Source organism: Ammodytes marinus, assembly GCF_949987685.1.
Source record: "Ammodytes marinus genome assembly, chromosome: 3".
Lineage (NCBI taxonomy): Eukaryota > Metazoa > Chordata > Actinopteri > Uranoscopiformes > Ammodytidae > Ammodytes > Ammodytes marinus.
Window position 1 is genome coordinate 21,702,096 of NC_137232.1, and position 23,152 is coordinate 21,725,247.

Below are 23,152 nucleotides of genomic sequence, written 5' to 3' on the forward strand. Positions count from 1 at the left end.
TCGTCAAAACATGCTCACTCTCCTTCTCCTGTCCCTCTCTCCCAACAGCTTACACTTTTTTTATGAGGAAGCTTTCTTGCTCTGTACATCAAGAAGCCTCATAGGGGAGAAGGGGAGGGAGGGGGGGAAGAGAGGAGAGAAAAAATGCATATGAAACAACAAAACCCCCAGACAAATAAACAGCGCTGTGTTCCCATGGCAGCCGCGCGGCGCAGTAATCTGACGGCTGGTTTCCCATGGCTGTGTCTCACTGCCCCATAGACCTCCACTCTGTCTCACTGATGGCTCCTGTGATTGCAATCATCCATCTTTCTGTCAAAGGCAAAAAAGGGGGCAAGAAAGGGGAAATCACACACACCATCTCTCTCTCTCTCACTCCCTTGTGTCCAGCAAACAAGCCACCCCACTGTGAGCGGAGCCAACACATGGACCACAGCCCCTACATAGGGTGTGTGTGTAAGAGTGTGTGTGTGTGTGTGTGTGTGTGTGTGTGTGTGTGTGTGTGTGTGTGTGTACGTGCTTGTGTGTGTACGTGCTTGTGTGTGTGTGTGTGCCCCCATACTTATATGATCTACAAAGAGAACATGTGTGGGTGTGTGCATCTTTGGTTGTCTGTGCCTCCCCCATTATACTGCATGATCAGTCACTGGAGTGTACACGGGGGAGTGGTGGACATGTCTGATCTTGCAGCTGATCAAAAGCACCAGAGACTTGTTCCCTTGTGGCCGAGCGAGAAGCGGGCCTCATATCAACACGTCTCTGTTCAGTAGACAGGAAAAACAAGAGAGAAACAGGCAGACACAGAGGAGGAGGAGGAGGAGGAGGAGGGGGGGGGGGGGGAGAACAAGACAGAAACAGGCAGGCAACGCGCAGATGAAAGAGTGTACAAAGAGGCCAGAGTGGAATATGTGACAATGATACATAACTGCACTTATCTGCCGGTTTCTGATGAGCTAATTGAATGGCAAAAGTCAGCTCAGTGTTTGTAGATAGATGCGATAGCATGTGTGATCTCCTAACTCTCTGCAAACCTGCTGACAGCTCTCCTCGGGAAAAAAAGGAAAGCGCCACAAACCCTTTACCTGTTTGCTTACAGGTAAAAAGGATGTTTACAAGCGTCCATCTGGATGTCGCTATGGTAACCTTGAATACAAGAAGTTTGTGATCACCCACAGAGAGGATGAAAAGAAGAAGAGCCTGTAAATAAGTCTAGGCACGCTGTGTGGTGTGGCTTGTGCAAATGTAATTACGTGCAATAAAGTGGTGACTCTACGAAATGAATCCCTTTGTTGTTGTTGACTTTAATCTTGCTTCAGTAATCAACACAGATAAATATCTGTTGGGCATAATTTCCCACAAATTGAACAACAAAATGCACAAAAAGATAATGAAACATGCACAGGACACAACAAAGCAGCAGCTTTGTAGAAGACTCAACCCTATGTAACATATAGCCTAACTTAGTCTATCTGTGACTGAACAACAGATAAAGACAGGTCCATCTTTTTTTCTATAGCCTACGGTGAAAGGACAAGTTTGACATTTTGGGAAAATGTATTTGGTCTCTTTCTGAGTTAGAGGAGAAGATTTGTATGGTCTAAGTGCAAGTTAGTTGGAAACGGGAAAACGGCTAGTCTGGATCTTTCCGAAGCCAACAAAATCCACCCACCAGCACCTGAAGCTCACTCATTAACACATCATGTCTTGGTTGTTTTATCCATTCAAAAAAACAAAGAGTAAAAACGTCACATTGTGGTTTTATGGGGTGCTTTATGTACCAGACTGTTTCTTGGCCGGGTGCAATGGCTTTGTGGAGTCTCTATTCAAGCGGTGGGTAAACCAGGAAATACAGGAAAACCTCCTGTTATTCTGCTTTGAGGGTTACCACCACTGGAATTAGATGTTGCTTTCGATAACAGATTTGCAGCCATTTCCTCACAGCTATGGTGACACCTCTGTATCATCACCATGCTGTCAGAAATCCCCCCAAATCAAGTTTTACCTCAAAGGCTGACAGGAAAACATTTTTACCACTCAGCTGTTCATAATTTTGGTCTGGCTCCAGTTTCATATTTAGTGTACAGGCCTGACAATGGTATTGCTCTTCTTATCTATCTCTTGAGAATAAGTTAATATTCCAAAATGCAAAAAAAAATCCTTTTGCAAATGAACCTTGTAATGGAGAAAACAAAGATTGTACCAGACATGGTAAAAGCTTTACTCTCAGAGCAACAGGCTCGCTCTCTGAGACTTATAATACAATAATCATATCAGAGTGGAAACAAATCTCAGAGGCGGTTTGTGAAGAAGTCAATGTAATCCTGTCAGATTCAGTTCAGTCGTGTGAAGGTACACTGGAGACGAATAAGGTTTACAGTTTCAGCATCTCTTCCCCTTTTCGCTTTCCAGATGTGCGCTCTCCAGCTGCTATTCATTTCACCTAACGTTATTTTCGGCAGATATTCTTGGCAGCTTATCTTGTCTTACCTCAGCTTTAACAAGGCAGAGCAACCAAGGAGAGACAGAGAGAGGAGAGAAAGGAAGAAATACGTTTGACAGGCTAACACGAGTTGAACCCAGAGGTCTTTCCAAAAATGTGTTCAACACTAAATAGCATATTTTGGATCCAGCTCTCGGGAACTCGCAACAACGGCCTGAGGGGCCAAGGAAACTGATGTGTTTACTAGGCAGGCCTCTTATCTGTGAAAAGAGAAATGCCAAAACCTTCATAACACTTTATGAGATTATATTTCATCGTACAACATTTCTACAATCGCTGCTGCTAAGATTACGTATGTATAATGCAGCAATAGGCTCAAAAAAAGCCTCTCATTCTGATGAAATGCTCAACATCTCATGTCTCCAAAGAGCTTAATTTTTTTTGTACATCTGTACTCATTTGTGACAAAAAAAAACACCACAATAAAAGGCAAATCAATTGTAATAATAAAAAAAGATATGAGAAACATGAAATAAACAAAAATGTAATGTTTGTTCAAGCAAAATCCGCCACATCTATCACAATTATACAATTACATACAGATTTGGACTTGAACTCTCAAAGGGGAGCTCGTCTCTGTCTCTCCTCGAGTGCTGCAGTTAGAGGAGGGGTTCGAAAAGGCTGCCGACGCTTGATCTTTACAGAAGAGAACGACAGGGGGTCCAAAATGCTGCCAAATCCAGAGCCTTCAGAGTTGTCTGTGTGAGAGACACGGATGGAAGAAAAGACCAATCATCCAAAGAAGTACTATCCCCCACATGACTGCTTTAAAAAGGAATAGTTTGACATTTTTGGGTAACATGCTTGTTCGCTTTGGTTGATAGTTGGACGAGAGGACTGATTCCCCTCGTTAAATATGAAGCATAAAACAGACAGCACAGTGGAAACAGCTAACCTGGCTCTTTTTTGATGGTGACTAAATCCTCCTACCGGCACTTCTAAAAAGCTCTTGTGTGCAACTACTCGGTGCTCTGTTTCAGTACAGATAAAACAAGTGATAACTCGTCAGGTGAGCTTAGGAGGTGCTGGTAGGTGGATTTTGTTACCTTTTGTCCGAGGCTGAGTGTAGCTGCCAACTGTTGCTTTAAATTTGAAGGACACATTTGAGAGTGGTATCGATCTTCTAAATTGAACTCTCTGCCAGAAAGTGAACAAACCAATTTACCCCACAAAAAGTCAAAGTACTCCTTTAACATAATCACTTTTGAGGCATGGGGAAAAAAATGTATTCCCGCTCATCTCTGTTTTTTCTGCTCACCGTGAACACCTATCATGTGCTCCAGGATCAGGACCCGCTCTGCCAGGATCTTCAGGGCCTCCCTGAGCTGCTGCACGGCCTCGCCCTGTGTAACACCAACACAGGGTTTTTTTTAAATTTCCCTACAATTTTTCAAATCAGCATCAGGAGGGAAAAATATAGAAATGCCTCTTACCTCGTTCAAACCGTCTCCCGGGTCCCCTTTTGGCCCTGGTGCCCCCTGTGAAAACACATTAAAATAATCTTTGTCATCAGTCAGTGCGTTTACATGCAGACTCATAATCGGGTAAATAAACGAATAAGACTTCAACAGGACTTGTAAACTGCATGTCAACACCTTTATTCTATCTACTTCGCACACAAATCGGCACATGAACGGACAAGCGAAGTCGGATAAGAACACCTAGATAACTCTGCTTGAGAATCCCTGCGAAGGATTTCACAAGGAAGTGGAAGGAGACGAAGTAAAAAAATAGTAGGGTTATTGCATAGATAGTATATAAAAATATAAATAAATATTTATATATATATATAATAATTTATATATATAAATATATATATAAAAATTATTGCCGGAAGGGAACCGGGCATGGCTCGATAACCACTTGTTGAAAGGGCTACAGCGCCACCTAGCATAGTGGAGACAGCCATGCATCGGACATTTATCCGATTACTGAAAGGCCATGTATACTCAGACAAGTAACACTGTCCGTTCGAGTGTCTAGTTCGGTCTTAATCCAATCTAGTTGTGCTATGGAAACGCACTGTGTGTGTGTGTGTGTGTGTATGGATTTTTGAGTGCCGATGCTTTTCTGAGAAAATTACGATAATGATTACATCCCCAAAACGCTATTGTAACGCTGTCAAAAACTTTTTTTTTATAGAAATATGCATTGCCAAAAAAAAAGTGTTACAAATATGTCTTAACTCAATACACATTTTATCTTACTGCACCCAACCCTCGGGAACTCCCTCCCTCTAAACATTAGTATCTCAGACTCAATAAACTCATTCAGACACCTGACTTCACTCCAAACCTTATTTTAAAAGTTTCTGTATTTTGTTTTCTGTTTCTATATGTATGATTTTTGCCGATTAAATCGTCCGTCCAATACATTGGTCGGGCCCAAATGTGTGTGTGTGTGTGTGTGTGTGTGTGTGTGCGCGCGCGTGCGTGTGTGTGTGTGTGTGTGCGCGCGTGTGTGTTTTATGCAACAACAACTATGTCAATACTTACAGGTAGGCCCAGCTCACCTGCAAGCCCCTGGTAGAGAAAGAACAGAGAGAAATAATAATTGTAGGACTGCTCTCTGCTCACTCTCACATTCTTTATGCTCCATGCTAATCTGCCTCTTGACCAGATCTCCATCCTTAAATCATGCTAGTAGAGGAAAGGGGTCAGGTTTAAAAGACAGAGGCCCACCAGAGAGCCAGATAAAAGAGGGGACCCGACATGGCCGCCCTGATTAGTGAGGCCTGGCCTCGGACGAGAGAGAGAGAGAGGAGGATTAGTCTTGGCTTGGAGAAAGTCTTTGAAGAAAAGCTTGTTCACCTTTAACGTGTTTAAGATTGCATGACAGCTAGGAACACTTACAAACCATAGAACAAAAAAAAATGTTTAATAGTCCGTCGGATTCAAATATGTTCAGTCAGCCTGCAAATCTAACATCGGGGAGGATTTAAAAAATCAGCCTCACCCTTTCCCCTGGATCTCCTTTATGCCCAGCGTCCCCAGGCTTGCCTTGGAGTCCCTCCTGGCCCTAATGTCAGTAAAACAAAGGAGAAAGTATTAATTAAGTTCCCTTTCATTGATTTTTCATTGATAAACAGATACAGTCAGGTACTCACATTGTGTCCAGACAGGCCTGGTATCCCTGTCGGTCCTCTCAGTCCCGCAGGGCCTGAAAAATGTTCACAATGTTCAAACAAAATGTTTTATGTTGGAGTTGATTATTTTACAATGTCAAAATTCAATTCAGTTAATTTAACACAGTTTAATTGAGTTCATAAATGATATTGTCCTGAGAGGTAGATCAGGGTTTACAAAATAAACACGGCGAGGCACTTGAACCACCCTGCTTCTCAATGTTTCACTTTCCCTCAGATACAGTGGCTATATGTTTTCATGTGATGCATTTGGTATCTAATTCTACCAGTGTTACATTGAATGGTCACAATGCATATTTTCAAATTGAATCAGTTACTAGATAACTTAATTGTTTCAATCAAATCAAATTTGATGTTTACATGTTGAAGTGCTTCTTTCAAAGCGTTCCCCCAGTAAATTAGACCTTAATGGACAAATGAGGTTAAATCTTAAGCACACACACACACACACACACACAGGCAGGAAACAGATCATATTTGTACCTGAGGGGCCGACAGGACCAGGTGGACCAGTTGGACCAGGAGGCCCCACTACGATCTGAGGAGCTGAATGGACGGGTGTCTCCTCTGGGGGAAACAAAAACCTTTAATTCAACCTTTGCGCAAAAGATTTAAGACTGTGTGAGGACAGATTAAAAACATTCAAATGAATAGCTGACTGAGGGTCATTATAAATCAGAGGGGGATTTACAGTTTATCATTTAGATCGCGTTTTTAATTTAACAAAATAGATTCACTGCCAACAATCTGGAACATTTTAGTAAAGTCCTTTACATTTTTCTCCTGGATTCCAAAGAATCAAACAGATTCACGCACACACGCACACACACACACACACACACACACACACACACACACACACACACACACACACACACACACACACACACACACACACACACACACACACACAAGCAGACTTAGAAACAACCTTCATATGAAGATGCTAAATCCTCTGCGTTTTATTCATCTTGGGCAGGTCTATGGGATGTTTCTTTGGATTTCAAAAATGTTCTTTTAATTTTAAATGGTCTCTCTACATATACTATTACGGTGTGAAGCAGTCTAAACCTCAGTGGGGAACAGAAGAGTTAGGACATCAATGGTCACCAGTCAAACTTCAGAGTTTCCTCAGCAGTCAGCAGTAGGATTAAATCCAGTGTGATCGACTGGAACAGCTGTCGGTGTGGAGAGAGGTCCCATTTAATAGAGCAGTAAAGCTTTGGACAATGCTTCCTAGAAAACATTCAGGAAGGGGAAGTTGTTCCGCTGTGCCTTGTTCTCAGCATGTAGGATATTTGAAAGAATACTTGTAAGAATTCATTTTGCACCACACTTCCACTTCCTCACCACTTTAACATATGCTGGGAATCAGTCTTCACTCGTGTTGAGACAGCGCTGTTACATTATGGCTGCAGTCCACAGAAAAAAAGGGTCTAGAAGGAGCAGATTTCCCTCTGGAACTAATTTTCTAATGTTACAGTCTCCTCGAGCCTGGCTGCCTCCCCAAGAAACTCCACATGAGTGGCAGACTATCTCCTCCCTGGTTCAAAGCTAGCCCAGATTTTGGCTCCGGGGGCCCGCGGCCTGTTCCCCCATACGCAGACTGTTGTGCTGACAGCTAACAAATTAGGCCTGATTTACAGCCAGTTGGCCCCCCCTCAGCTTACATGGTCCCACAGACCCAAATCTACATAGTTCCAGACCCGCAGACACAGTCCCAGCTCAGAAAGGCAGACGCAGCCAAAAAGCCTAATCGGAGCCAGCAGTCTTCATGAGGTAATGATTATAGCATGGCCTTCTACTGCCTCCCTGTGGTGAAACAGAGGCTTTTCAAACAATAAGATTCAAACAACGAGGAAACTGTTATTTACGTGTTTGATTGTGCAAATCTTTGTGTGGACTTAAAGAAGAAGACAAGTGAAAACATCTGAATGTATTTTTCATATCCATTCAGTCGTTTTAAAACCACCTGAGCTAATCTTGTGATTTATATGGGCGCCATTTGGCTCCATTGTTGGTGATGGTGCAAAATGAGGTTGCTGTAAACGGTGGCTCGGCAGCAGCAAAAAACACACGGTAACAATTAAGCTAAATCTAAGCCAGCCCTGCTGCTGCTGCACAGAAAGAAACTGTCCATTATGAATCCAAGCCTGTCGCTAAAAGCTAAAGACGCATATTGCTCACTTAAACACTTGGCAGCAGCTATAGTTTGGTTTAGCATGTGCTTCCACCTGTGTCCCTTTTTAAAACCATTTTCAAGGTTCATGTTCTGCCTGACAAAATGATTGCGAGAGAATGGTGTTTGAAGCCCATGACTCACTGTAGGATGAACTGTGAAAATGGGCCCGGGTTCTTGGCATCAATTCAGACCGTCCAAAAAACTGAACAATTGACTGGTTCCAAAATTGTTCTCGGGTCAGACCTCATCAAGCATGTGTGTGTGCAAGATCTAGTTATATCTTTTTCTCATTGGAAGCCATCTGGACAACATAGCCCTGAGCTACTGCAGAAGAGGCAGTGAGGGAGGAGACAGACTAATTCACTCACCTTGAGTGTCCACATGAAAAACGTCACCCCGCACTCGGACAGGGGAGGAGCTGGACCCTGGAAGACCCGGTGGACCAGGAGGACCGGGGAGACCTATTCCTCCTTGTAGACCTCTGTCCCCCTTTGGTCCTGAGCACAGTTAAACACAAAATAAAATGAATCAATCAATTACTCAGTCGTCTTGGGACAAGGATTTTTGTCAATTGTCTAAAGTACAGTATTTTACCAATAGGACCAGGGATGCCTGCTCTTCCAACCGGACCTGCAGGTCCAGCAGAACCTGGAAGTCCTGGTGGTCCGATGGGCCCTTGAAGCCCTCTGCCTCCTGGCACTCCAAAAACAATGAGAGAAATGTACCAATCAAGGAATAGTTATACGGGGCACTTCATCAATTTAACATATGAGACTGAATAGTCATCAAAAGAACTCAAACTCTGAAATCGTCAACAGGGATATTTCTACTCAGGCTGAGGACGTAAAAAAAAAAAGCTTATGTTACAACCTGGAGTTGTGGCTCTAATAAAAGGAACAATTTGGAATTGCACTACATGAAATTCAGCATCCAGCGTTTTTGGAGCTTGACTCATTATAGGTACTAAAAGTCTGGTATTTCTCATCCTCTGCGGCTTCAAAAGTCACCCAAGTTTATGGAAGTGCAGTACTCAATTGCCGGACAAGCCCTTTAACCTCACTGCAATTGCTCATCAAATTGATGAAAAAAAAAGTGAAAAACTAACAAAATGTTTATTATATTATCCAAACGTCCACCAAATAAATAAAATAATGTTAACCCTTTCTAGAACAGGCATTGCCAGCCAAATAAAGCCAGTGAAAATGTAGGACTATTGGACCCACAGCGTGTTGATTTAACATAAAAGTTATAATAAGTTGATTTGTATGTGTTATTCCAACAAAATAGAACTTCCATCCCAATAAAAGTGAACTTCTCTTTAAATAATTTCAAATGCAGACATGAATAAGAAATAGCTCTCTAATATCTCCTTTACATATTTCAGAGAAAGCATCAAGATTTTCATGAAGTGTCGACACCTGGTGGCAGATATGACGGCGGTCCAACGGGAGTGGGTTGGGGTGCGTCAACCTCATTGTATCTTGAGCCTTCTGGTAAACTGCTGGCTGTCAGCCTGGATGAACCCCCGTCTTCTAACAGCTTGATCTGGAAATAGCAGGTTTTAGACACATCAGCCCTCTGGCACGTATAAAGTCATCTGTGCAAAAGCTTACAATCAAATTATTCTCAAGAAGACAAGACAGGCTCGTGGGGGGTGTATCAGAGATGGATCTTCTTTACCTTTGATTCAATGACATTAATTCTGCTGTTCATGTCAGAGAAACTTGTACAGTTCAGACACTCTGCGAGAGAGAAAGACAAGACAAAGATGGGTTTAGTTTCCAGGGATATACATGCTGCATCAATCTTTTCCTTTCCCTCTGTCTCTTTCATCCCTGTTTCTTTTTTTAGTCCTGGCATCCCTTAGTAGTATTTCTCTGTCTCACACTGAGCAGGTCAAGCCAATATACACAAGTAACGATGTCCATCAAACCAGACCCAAGAATTTATTAGGAATTCCTCCTTAAATCATGTCACTCACTGACAGAATAAATATTATTAGACCTTTCGTGCAATTCTCACACTCACACTCATACTCACACTCATACTCACACACACACGCCAGACACACACCTGCTTAACTCCTGACTCTGCATGTTTTCTGTCTGCCTGCCCAGCGATAGCCTGTGTGCCCACGTTCCCATCCCTGTCCAGATACCAAAACCCAAAACCATTAAGCAGTGTAGCACATGGAAACGCAAACAAATACAGTTATACACACACAGTTACATACACACACACAAACACACACACACACACACACACACACACACACACACACACACACACACACACACAGTAACAAACACACACACACACAGTAACAAACACACACACACACACAGTAACAAACACACACACACACACACACACACACACACACATTCCCTGTAATTTCCAAGTGTCTACAAGGAGAATTTAATTTATGGACTTTTTCAAGGCACAATTTATCACAGGGTTTACCAGGTTGTCTTCTGTTCAAGTCTTTTTATATTTTCCTACTGACAACAAATCCCATGAAGTCCAAAATCAATGAATTAAACAGAGCCAAAGCCTGAAATATCTTATTCCTTGTGGCCACATATGACCATTGAAGTTCAAAAACCATTAAAAACTGGGAAACATATTTCTTTATAATGATGAAAATGTGCGCAGTAGTTAGTTAATCCAACATATACCTAGCAGCATCATATCATATTAGTCTGTGACTGCATGTTACTATTGAAATTCTTGTTTGCCACCAAATTTTCTTCGGCCTGTTCTAAAGACTTTGGTCACCTCTCTCACAAATTATACCATTCTAGCTACCACTAAAGCCGCGGATAGCTTTTACATTCCTTCAGAACAATTTTGGAATCCACAATTTCAAAGCACAGAATAGCACAGCTTTGTAGAAAGCCCAGTGTTTGCCTAAATGTGAGCCTTCCACTGGTCTATGGCTCATAAGACGTCTGGAATGTCAGCTGTCAGTCCCACAGATGGGACCCACCCACATTGTGGTCATAGTAGGGATACCTAGAAGGAGGAACAACTGGTGCTCGTAAAAACGCGACAACAAAAATGACCCTAACAGCTCTGGTTTGCCTACATTTTTTCTCCGACCGCAGCACACAGGGCACTAATGGCAGCCGTTGAGATTTCTGCTTGGCTGAAATAGGACAGCGTGAACTTCTGTACCAAGTCTGTGTGTCTGCATGCAACCATGTACATCCAGCCCAGTGTTGTGTATTGGACTGCGTGGGTTGGGTTTTCTCAATGCTTCATTTTAACATCTTGGATCTCGGCCTGGAGCGCAGGCACGAGCGGAAAACAACAATCAACAGCTCAACCCTGGAACACATTCCTCGGGATTCATCAAGCCAAAACACTGAGAGATCTTCAACCAGCCAATGGCCAAAATTACCCCACATGAGCAGTTTGTTGTGTCTAACTGCACTGAGGTTTCTCCAGTGACTGCACACCAAGCACATCACACAGCACAACAGGTGAGACTGTGGACAATCATTGGGCTCCACAATGTGAGAGAACTGATGAGTTGATATGCCTTCATCTCTCTCCCACAGTTATTAATCATCAGCCCAGAGGAAGTCTCCACCCTCCGACACTCTCTCTCTCTCTCTCTCTCTCTCCCTCTCTTATATACAGTACATCAATCTGTGATGCATTCCAGAAGTCATTCTCCGATGATGTGGTGACAATTTGTTTTTAAGCCATGCGAGCGGTGTTGACCTGGGAATGGCAATGTCGGCATCTCAGTCAGTCAGTTGGCCCACCACTAACAACTATTCAATGGACTGCCATGAATTTGGTAGATCATTTCATACTTCCCTGAGAATGTACAGTGATACTTCTGGTGACCCCCCTTGAATTTTAGTATAATGGCTCAACAGCTATGGAATGGGTCGTAATGGAGTTTGAAGCAGATTTTCATGGTGCCCAGATGATAAATCGTAATGACTTTTGCACCCCCATAAGTCTTTGTCCAATGCAACCAGCAAGTCCCAATAAAATATTGGATCAGCAGAAGATGGATTGGCACAACATTTTGTGCAGACAGTCGTGGTATCCAGAGGATAATTTCCACAGATACTGTTTTAAAAAAGGGACTTTTCCTATCGTCACCATTAGATTCAAAGTCTTGGTCAAATGTTGCATGATCCAATACTTTAGTTGATGACAAAATACATGCAATACAAAATAAATTCATGTCATCCTCAGATGTACTATGTGTTGAGTGTAAATTAGCAATTGCTAAGCTAAGACTACGAACATGGTATACAGAGTTTGAGTGAAACTGGAACAATCGGGTTCTATTCAAGAAGAAAGAAAATCTCTTTCAAAATCACACTGACATTTGTGGTTGACATTGATGATGCAAATTATTGTAAATTCAGCCTAAGAACATCATTTTAGTCAACAGTATGCCATGTGATTCATTCATCTAGATAAGAACTCTATAAAACAAATTAAATTATCTAATGTCGTTGTTTATTCAATAATTCTGTTTTTAGCAGCCTTCAAGGAACACCCTTTCCCATAAGCCCTAGACCATCACATCATGGCTCCACTAAAGTGTCCATGTGCGAGTCAGGGTACCGCGGCGAGTTCAGACATGTCTGCGGTGACAGCAGTACAGAGGACCAAATGCTTCAGACAGCAGAGATTACAGCTATAGTGTTGGGAAACTTCCTTTAGAAGAGAGATATTATAGATAGGGACAGAACCAAGTTATGACGCTATACCACATAGCCTACTGATACATTTTACTTGGGAAACCTTTAGTTTGTGATTATTCAAAAGATTTAGATTTCTATTATCAAGTTAATTCCAATTTTTCTAAGAATAGAGAAAGTAAGCCTAAGGAACACACTTCTGTTCAGAAAGGCAGATTGCAAAAAGACACAGAAGCTAGTGGAACAGAGGCTAGCCCGAATGTGATGTAGGGACTTCAAATCACTAATCCACGTTACCATTGTCAAGTGATGTTAGCATGTAGTTTAAAGCGCCGTCACTTTTGTAAGTTCAGCCTCAAAGAGATGCTATCATGGCCATAGTTGTTCCAATTTGGACTAATTTCAGATCAAAGCAGGTAGACAAACTGAACGTGACAGTGTATTATTTCATCATGTCTAGTGCTAGCGCTTTGCTCTACCCTGAATTGACAATAAAATAGGCACAAGCTCTCTGCTCCTCTGAAACACAAGTAAAGGCTTCTCCAGGTCCAGTCTTCACAAATAATAATAAAAGTTTTTCAATCGTCATGTCTTGTTCAACAAGAGTCCGAAATAAACCAGCCATAGGCTATCTTATTATGTCATACACACACACCACAGGAAAACACCACAACCGAGTCAATTTACCATAGAAGTGAACCAGAGCAAAACAACAGCGTTTTTTTCTTTTCTTAAGGCGATGGGAGGGATTTCTGTTCCTGCAGTTGGAATTTAATTATGTTGGGTTAGAAAACCAAACTTCCGCTGTGCTCGAGCTGATGTTTAGAACGGGACCGCAGCTATAGAGTCTGTTTGGATCCATAATTACACCATGGCAACATAAGACAGGGTTATTTTTCTTGGATTGTACTCAGCTCATGGGAAATATTCAGAATTGTGTTGTCTTTTGTGGGAAACCAAATAAACAGAGAGTATTTTGCTCAAAAGAGAAAAGAGGGAAGGATTTGTATGTTTGAGCTGTTCAGAGGCTACGTCTTATCAGACATTATTGGAAATGTATAGAGAAATAGGCCCAGACTAGCGTTTTGTTGATTAAAGGAAAGCCTTTGTTAAATTTCTCTCGATTTTTATTTACAGTAAAAAAGACAGCGAATGCAACATTACAGTAGGCTACAAGTGAACATCACTTTAAGTGAACACAGACCACAGAATACTTAAATCACAAAAATGATAATACATTTAATTAAAATATCAGATTTCGGGGTAAAGCACCATGCAAAGGGATTACATGTCCATAGATAACATGATACGGAAGCAAAGTTGACGTTAGTCTTATGTAATCACCTCAATTGTGAAGTCTGGCAATGAAAACTTAGAGACAAGAGCAGACTGGCTGCTCACTCCAGCCAGGAAAAGCACAGAGAGGGAATAAGATTGGAAGATCTTGGAAGATAAATCTTCATTTAAACATTAGAGGAACCAAATCAAAGAGCATACATTAATCTCGGCAAACTACAGAAACATCAACCGGTTTAATGAATCATCCTTTCCATTATTGTGTGATCCAAAGTGCAAGCATTGGATAATTTGGCATGAGTGCAAGTCAGACTGTGGGCATCATCTGTTGAGACAGCTACATTTCCTACATTAGACCTGGGTATAGAACAAATAAATCACTCTTGTTCTTGCAGGTTTTTTTTGTACACACACACACACACACACACACACACACACACACACACACACACACACACACCACAAAATAAACCATGACGCACACAACTGGGGATAGTCATTTTAATTGCTACAAAATACTAGCACTGTCTATGAATGAGCCCGACAGAAAGGATGATGTATTGAAACATCTCATTGGCCCAAACTAAGAGTCACTGTCAGATCTTTGAGACACACAGACAAGTGTGTGCCCAGTCTGTGTGTGTGTGTGTGTGTGTGTGTGTGTGTGTGTGTGTGTGTGTGTGTGTGTGTGTGTGTGTGTGTGTGCACACGCACGCAGACCACAGTCTGCCTCCAAGAACTGGCTGCGTCCCAGGACCCTGTTGTATGTCGGCCCCAGAGCCAGCAAGTGGTCGGCTATTGCTGGCATGGAGAGCAGCTGGCACAAAACACACACCCACACATGCTCAGACAGACGGACACACACACACACACACACACGTTAAGACAGACAGACGCACACACACATGCACACACTCCTACTGTCACAAACTCTTTCACTCACTAAATCACACACCCACTTTGACTGCGGTGGCTGGTGGAGGACGATGAACGAAGCATTTTTTATTTTTCAAAACCAAAATGTCTGGTAGTCCACAGTGGAACCATTTAGCATGTATCAACCTGATGCCAGCTGACAGGTGTTATGGGCCACACACAATTTCTTTAAAATACTTTGAAACATGTTGCAACTCAGACACACTTGTCAACTAGTGCAATTTGCCCTTAAATTTGAGGCATGGTGACATTATTATTTTTTTTTTAAAGATACGGTCAAAGACTAAATAGTGCGCAGTAAAACCACAACAAGGCATCAGATCAATCTGACCTCCTCATGAGGCCTAGTCATGAAACAATGACCAACACAATGGGGCCAAAGTAGGGGTCATAGCCAATGGGGTCATAGAGTTAAAGATGGATGCACAGAAATACAGTCATAGTCATGCTAGGAGATGATGTTGTGTGAATTTGATGAAGAGAGAGAACTGAGCAGGGATCAGCTGAAATAACTGAAACATGTTTGAGGTTCAAAAGTATTTGCAGCGGTGTCTGATGAAATGGAGAGAAGAGCATTGGTGGAGACACATAGACAGAAAGGGGGAGGGTCTCAGAACAATTCTGCTTACAAATGACATTAGAAAATATCGTATGAGCACGAGAGCAAAATACATGAATGCCACAGCAAAGTTGGAACTGCTAGAGATACATAGAAATTTGGGAAGACAACAGCCAGCCAGATATATTGAGGTTATTTATAATGTGTCGATGTAAGAGTGTAAACGTCTAGTTTTTAGGGCTTAAAGGGTTAGGGTGGGGAGAGCCTCACAGATTGAATCCTCCTTAGTATGGGTTTCCAACTTTTCTTCTAGCACTATCAAAAAGCTTGACCTTTTCGGTTTGGAGTAAAGAATCTCAAAAACTTTTGGATGAACTATTTTCATAAAATTTAACTCAGATATTCATGTTCCCCTCAGGATGAATCAGATAATTCCTTCATTTTTCCTCTAGGAGAATTAGGTCAAAATGTGTAATAGTTTGTTTTATCACCATATAAAATTAAATTCAAATGACATTCCAAACCTTCTCTGCTGTACTCTCTATCTAGGGCTAAATAGTAGATTTTAAGTACATCATTAATAGCATGTTAGAATTTAGCTAAATGCCTTGAAGTGCCTACGGAAGGAGTTGCTAGCATGGTTGTAGTCTTGTTTGTATTTTTTGCACAATTTGCACCAGTGTTGATAAGAGAAACAAACACAAACAATAGTCATTTGTAACTTAGCAAAAACTAAACAAAACATTTCATACAGCTTTCCCAGTGGGGCGTGGAGGCATGCAGACAGATGGTCATACACACCATTACACTATAATAACAGGCCAAGCTCCTGCCAGCAAAAACCTACAGATTATAACACAAACCTTGATGGACACATATGGCTCTTATGGACTTTTAGAAAACCTTTTCCAGGACTATTTTTTTAGGAACTCAGCTTTTATACCTGCTTAGACTCAGCACAAACAGATGTATGGAGTTGCAGAAAGAAAGATGGATGGACAGACGGAGGCAGGAAGGCCTGGTGATAAGCCGAGGAAAGAAATGAAAAACCACTTAAGGAGCACCAACAGAAAGATCACCATCCATCAGGCAGATCAGACCAGGGCCAGGAACAGCTGAGCCATCCCTTCGCTCTCAGCAGGTCAAAGGGCAACGTCCTGACCTATATTTCAGCACAGCCAGGGATGTAACAGAGACATCGCTCATATCCTCACACTGTGGAGATTGCTTTCTGAAGGAGCACATGTGGGATATACGCTTTGGTTTTATCACCTACACTCCGAGGAGGGGAAAGTGGCAGATCTAAAGGACATAGGAAGTTAGATAAGTGGAAAGCACTGAGGAATAAAGAAGATAAAGAGCCAGGAAGTGAGAAAAATTAAAGGGCAAGGCAAGGGCAAAACAGCAAAGGCCTGCAAGAGGATGAGAGAAGATGATTAAATGGAAAAATGGAAGAGAGGTATTTTCTAAACGATATAATATAGCTGGTGTTCTAGATAATCCTTCCAACAATGGGCTTTATGACACGTCCCTAACCTCCTCCACATCCAACTGCAGAGTGGAAAAAAGTGACTTTAGCAGCTTGATAGCCGCAGCATTAACTAATGAGCACATTTGACATCCTAAACTTTCAGCCACCTTTTAACTTTTTCAATTAAATCCCTCGCTAACTTCACACCCGTGCTGACACACTCAGTATTAAACTTTGTTAAACCTCTTTCCCTGAGCTTTTGCCTGAGATCAAAGGTTACTGCTCTCATCAGGGGAGGTCCAGGCGCTTATTTCTTTTTAAATTAAGCTCCATCATACTCATACATTAACCACAGTCCCTCCCGTTAATAGAATCATTTGTGCAGATAGGTGACAGGGTGGCTGCTGCGACAGAAGGAGTCCGGGAGGAAGGGGAGCAGGGGCCAAGAGTCTGGAAATTACCGGCACATTTATCCCCAAATGTGTTCCATGCCGTCATGTGTTAGCACAACTCTGCTGAAAGCAAAATGTAAATCATGGGATGCACTCTACACAACCAGTACAAACCAGACTGTCAGAATTATTGACTAGTCAGGGTGAAACAAAATGCATTCAGAAAACGCCCACTTTCCATTAGCAAACACAGAAAAATTTCGGCTCTGCGACAGGCTCGGCCAAAAGCTCCACGATATTTCTTAATGGAGGAGTGAACAAACACACTAGGGGACTTGTAAAAGCCAAAGCCAACTGTGAAAACACTTGTCTGTACACATTTAAGGACTGATTAATTTATCAGCTCAAACTATACAGCATCACTCGTTCACATACTGTATGTACAGTGTCAAGCTCTGAACGTCAAACATGTTTAGGGGCTGCAACTAATTATTATGGTCACTGTTGCTGATAATATTCTCTGTCAAAATGAGTAATATATGTCCATCGCAGTTTGCAACATGCCCAAGGCGATAAATTCAAATTGCAAAATGATATTCAGTTTATCACATAAAACAAAGAAAAGCCCAAGACTCCTCACGGTTGAGAAGCTGTATGTTTTTAGCATGTTTTGCTTGAAAAACCGCCTGATTAGGCAACTAATCATTTCAGTTGTAGGCATTATGAGAAATATGAAGCATCCATTCGGTCTGATTTTTTATTTAATTATTTTATTTCTGGAAAAGAACAGAAACTTGAACCCGACATACCTCATGGACCTAAAGATGAGAACAACAAGAGTTGTGTGCTGAGGTAAGATGAACAAGCATCTCCTCAGCTTACACGGACTTTGCTTCAACTCCAGAGTTCTTTATGTTTCTTTATCTACATCTCTGAGGGCCTATGAAGTAGAGCCAGGACCCCATCAAACTTATACCAGAGGTGATGTCATCTTCATTGGTTAAGGCTGTCCTCTCTCGCTCAGATAAAACAGCTGGCTCAAAGTCTCCATTGCGGCTGTTTTTTCTGCTTCACAGAGCTGCATGTACAGTGTTGGCTGAGTGACATTTAGACACACGATTCAATGCGCGCAAACACACACACACACACACACACACACACACACACACACACACACACACACACACACACACACTTAGGCAAGAAAGCCGAACGTTAGATGAGAAGATTAAAACAACTTTAACCGTCGCACACACACAATCTGAAGCTGGCACCAACAGACAATTAGCTTAGCACAAAGACAGCTAGTCCGGCTATGTCAGGTCAGCCTAACATCACCTCACTAATAACACATAATATCTTGTTTGTTTAAGACCAAACAAAAAGGGAAGAATTGACTAGTTGACTTTGGGTCTATGCCTAGCTAATCTAATCTTTAACGGACAGACATGGTGTGGGATCAATCCAACTCTCGACAAGAAAGAGAGTTCTATAAATGTCCCATAAACGTCAACTTCTTTCTCTGGAGGTGATATAAACAAGGGTATAGCTTCATGATAATGCCATATGTAAGCCTCTTTTAGTTCTGTATTACATCTTTTACATATCCATCCAAAGAAAAACTCTCGTGAAAAGCTTAAAGGACCCTGTGAAGTTCCTACACATGAAGCGTGCTTATCATTACTTTACTGTCAAACAGAAACATGTCTGTATTCATTTAACAAATAGCCTATGTGTTCAGGGAAGAATATACTTCAAATGAATGGCCTTTCATGTATTTCAACCATTTCATGCAAACTGTGAAAAAGATTGAACTGAAAAAGCTTGTGGCGTAACTTTATAATGTTCTCCTGTGATGCTAATTTTTAGAGCAACCTTTATTGTAACTGTTTCTCCTGATATATTTGGTGTACAGCTTTGTTGTACAGAGGTTAATCCACATGAGGAGAAGCAGCCCTTTTGCTTGGGAGCTGCAGCCTGATCTTAGCACGGTCACGTATGTTACAAAGAGCTAGTGGAGGAGTGTCATGCTCATTAATCTCAGCGGGGCCTCTTTCCCACAGAACCGGCTCTCTGCTCCGCTGCCGTCTGGCCAGCTTGCAGCAGCTGGAGTCCTGTGGGACAGAAAAACACTCCTCATACATACACTACGCTCTTCTTTTCTCCACTGCCAATTCTAACACCTTGTTGTTTCTCCTGCACTGGCCCTAACTTTCTCCCCTCTGGGTCTTCTCTTTTCCTTGTCTCTGACACACTGACCCCAGGCCAGCTCGGCCTCAACTCCTCAGTGTGAAGCCCTCTGTCCGGTGACATCAGCCTATGTCCTCAAGGTCACATCGCTTGGCCTTATGTCTCTCAATGTCTCTCTCCCTCTCTCTCTCTCTCCCTCTCTCTCCCTCTCTCCCCATATGGAGGCAATTTCCCTCCTGCTCGACAGCCATTAGAACTTGCAAATACATTTTCAGCAAACGTTAAATAAACAGACAGATTACTTCTTCGCACTCCTGCAACCACTTTGGTCTCAACTGAACCGTAATCTCCAGCATTTTCAGACTCAGCGGATATGGCTATACGTGTTAATCCTCCTGTGGAATAATATCCACGGCCGGGCAAATAATGGTTTCCAAAGGCTTTGTAATAACGTCTGTGTTTATCCCATTAGCATTAATGTGTGTTTTTTTAACTTGTGGTCAATCTTGCCCATCCAAGTGCAACAATGAATAATTTTGCAAAACGGAACAAGGTGTGGTAATTATGACCAATAAGCAAAACTTGCTCATTGAGGTAACTGTTAACCTTGGACAAATGTGAAAAGACCGTGCCAGTGTTTTTCAGCTACACACGACTTGCTTTGTTCCCCAGCCTCAAAAGAATATCTACCAAAATGCCTGGTGTACTAGATTATTTGAAAATAACTGTGTACTTTAAAATTGCCGTATCTCAGCCAATGCTGCCCCAAGCACCCATTCCACAATGTTTAAAATACAAAATGCAAAAACATGTTTGTCAGTGTGGTTGTGCGCAGTGGACACATTTATATATAAATATAACAGCAGAGTTAAGGCAGCCCGATGTTAGACCTCCATCCGCCCTCCGGCTGTGTTTCTTCAGGCTGGCTGTGGTGGCTCGCCCCTGGGTGAAAACGTTTTGGTGTCTACTGGGCTCAGAGGCTGCGGTCTGTGGGATCCAGGAGCATTGCTGCCCATCACCAAGACCCAGACAACCTCCCACTTTACAAGCTGTTTTGCTGGATGTTGCCCTCTGAGCCTTTTTTTTCATTCATTCTTTTTACTGTAATAGCCATGCTGATGTTCAGAGAGGCAGGCTAAACTGTTCAGTTAACAGAGCAGTATGGCTGTGTGTGAGGTGAACACACAGACACACACACACACACACACACACACACACACACACACACACACACACACACACACACACACACACACACACACACACACACACACACACACACACAATGAAAGTTGGATACAGAGGGAGACTGTTGGTGGTTCTTACAGGCACAGAATCGGTCTGTGAAAAGCAACAAAAAAGGTACAAAACCACAAAGCACAGGATCCCTTTCAACTGTTGTTTTACTGCAGTCTGTGTTTCCAAAAGTAATGCAAAACAGGCTTTCAATCTTAATTCAGAACAACTTTACAATCATATCAAAAGGGCCAACTCCTGCACAGAAGCCCGATTAGCACGCTACCCCAACTACACACCACCAAACATTAAACTAAGGCAGTGATGTGGCTAAACACTGCCTGGTGCAGCTAAAAAGACACAGATGAACACATGGCCTTTATTTTCCCGACCTCGAGAGAACTTGGCCCTTCCAACCACATTTTCTCTTGCCATGTTGGAGAAAGTTGCATCATGGGAAAGAGAAATAAGAAACTCACCTTGGCGACACTCATCTCCCACGAACCCTGGGCAGCATCTCCACTCCAGCGCGGTGACCTGCTTGTAGGTGACCTTGAACGACGGCCTGATCACAGTCCTGTAGCTGGGGAAACAACAGCACACGGTCGTTGCCGGCTTCAGGGACATTTTGTCACAATTACCACAGTTTGTTTTCATCTGGTTTTGTTTTCACGCCGTATCAACTAACTCTCCTGTCGTTTCAGATCCCACCATTACCCTCTGCCTCGCAATCACTTCAATCCCCTCACCTGGAGTCAATTCCCCACATCAGTTCCCTCAGCATAATACACCAGCCTTCTTTCATTGAGTCCCTGCCAGATTGTCTTGTGTTCCCAAAGTCAAGCTTTCCAGCATTAATATCCTGATTACCTGACCAACCTGTTCTGACCCTATACTCGCTTGTTTTTGGACTTGGTCCTCTTCAGATTTGCCTGCCTGTTTTACTTCTGTCGCCTGGTTTTGACCCTGCCTGAAATGCTAGTAAAGATAATATTGATCAAGAATTTGACCATTTCATTGTAGTGCTTTTGCGTTCACATATCTGCCAGTATACCAGCGGACTTAACAAGTGTACTGCATCGACATGCAGAAACACACACAAACAAACAAATGCACACACATGATCAAGTAGAGCTTTAGTGGACAGTGGAGTAGAGGAGAGGAGAGAGGAGGTCAATGGCAGGCAGAAAAAAGGTTGAGTACCAGATTTGAATAGTAAAAATGGCAAATATTTGTAACTTACTTGAATTTCGCATTTACATGCAGTCCCTTCTATTTCTAAATGGGAAACACTTTTAAAAGTGAATCTTAATAACTGTACCTAAAGATCTTCTTCTATAATCGTCAATACCAACATTTCAAATTACAGAAAAAACCTTTAAGTTACGAGAAAGGCCCAATGTCTTTTTTTTCTTTTACTAAATGACTAAATCTGCCCGTGCACACCTTGCAGGACACCTCATATGTACATCAGCATCAGAGCATAAGGACTCGAGGGTACCTGACGACATTAGAGCAGGGTCCAGGCCATCGACAGCCCTGTAACACTCTCTGCACTGAGGTTGATGTCCCGTTGTGCACCTGACAGGACACCGTTCTGGAAACAGTATACTGACACCAGTTCCTAAAGTACAAATGAAATACATTTGACAATACATATGACATGAGGGAAATCCAACCCAATCAATGCTATTAAGAAATCATGTGAAAATGTTTAAGCATTTACCAAAACATAGCCTAATGTTTCTGCTCAGGACACAGAATCGGAATTTCATTTTAAATGCACACGTACTCACCTGAGTTGGGAGCCGGTACCTGGCGGTCCGGTGCTGCCGCTCTGTTCTGATTTGATGCGCTGCCGCTGCACAGTGATGCCTGGAAAGCGATAAACAAACCCTGTTCCCAGCGAGGGACGCACTAAACTCATCCACATGCACAGCGCGTAGAGGAGTGAAAAAGCCATTATGTCCCTTTGATTCATCCCTGACAGAGATACCGACGATTTAAGTAAATCCTGTTAAGTTATAAATCCCTCTTAGAACAGTATCTGCAGTGGAGTGGGGAAAGACTAAGTCTAAGCAAACCCCGCTGAACCCGTTAATGAGTTGGTCATTTTTTTTTCTTCCCGACGAGAAACAAACTGGCCCTCTCAAGAGCCCAAAATGAATGACACACAGCCTCTTCCTATAGAATAATGCGGTCTTCTGACGTTTGACATCGTTCCGGGGACTGAGGAGTCAAATATCCAGTGTGCGTAAAAGGCGCGCTAAGTGCGAGGGCAGGAGACTGAGTGCGTAAAAGCGCATCTGGTCCCGATAATTTTTTTTCTTCTAACTACGACCCTTCAGTTGTTCTCATGATACAGGTCATATGATGTGAAAGTGATGGCCAATAGCGAATTATCTCTCTTTGCCTAATTCCCGAACTGATAGAACAATAAGATATGTCCTACGGGACGTATTTTAAGCCTATCCGTTAAGCCGTTTGACGTAGGCTAAATTACTGTATAATAGAAGCACGTTTGATGCCTTTAACAAAAAAACTGATCACCAAGCATCGTAGCCAGGAGGTT

At 42.4% G+C, this 23,152-nt stretch overlaps 1 protein-coding gene across 2 annotated transcripts; it reads right to left on the reverse strand.

The window, feature by feature from the left end:
- Positions 1-1,287: 1,287 nt before the first annotated feature.
- Positions 1,288-22,822, reverse strand: col26a1 (collagen, type XXVI, alpha 1). 2 transcript variants are annotated; one of them, XM_080053944.1, is made up of 14 exons: positions 22,377-22,822; positions 22,082-22,204; positions 21,060-21,163; positions 9,508-9,569; positions 9,246-9,372; positions 8,422-8,520; positions 8,196-8,324; positions 6,129-6,212; positions 5,607-5,659; positions 5,456-5,518; positions 4,996-5,022; positions 3,934-3,978; positions 3,759-3,843; positions 1,288-3,198 (listed from the first exon to the last, which is right to left on the reverse strand). In XM_080053944.1, the coding sequence occupies exons 1-14, from the start codon at positions 22,559-22,561 to the stop codon at positions 3,059-3,061; spliced, it is 1,326 nt and encodes a 441-aa protein (XP_079910070.1). In that variant the 5' UTR covers positions 22,562-22,822; the 3' UTR covers positions 1,288-3,058. The 2 variants fall into 2 exon arrangements, with proteins under 2 accessions (XP_079910070.1, XP_079910069.1); XM_080053943.1 differs by having other exon boundaries at positions 8,422-8,526.
- Positions 22,823-23,152: the final 330 nt, after the last annotated feature.

Coding starts and splice junctions, on each gene's coding strand:
- col26a1 (XM_080053943.1), bottom strand. CDS start 22,561: ATGAATCAAAGGGACATAATGGCTTTTTCACTCCTCTACGCGCTGTGC. Junction 21,164..22,081: donor CCCTGCTCTAATGTCGTCAG/GTACCCTCGAGT, acceptor TTGTTTCCCCAG/CTACAGGACTGTGATCAGGC. Junction 5,660..6,128: donor TGGTCCTGTCGGCCCCTCAG/GTACAAATATGA, acceptor AACATTTTTCAG/GCCCTGCGGGACTGAGAGGA.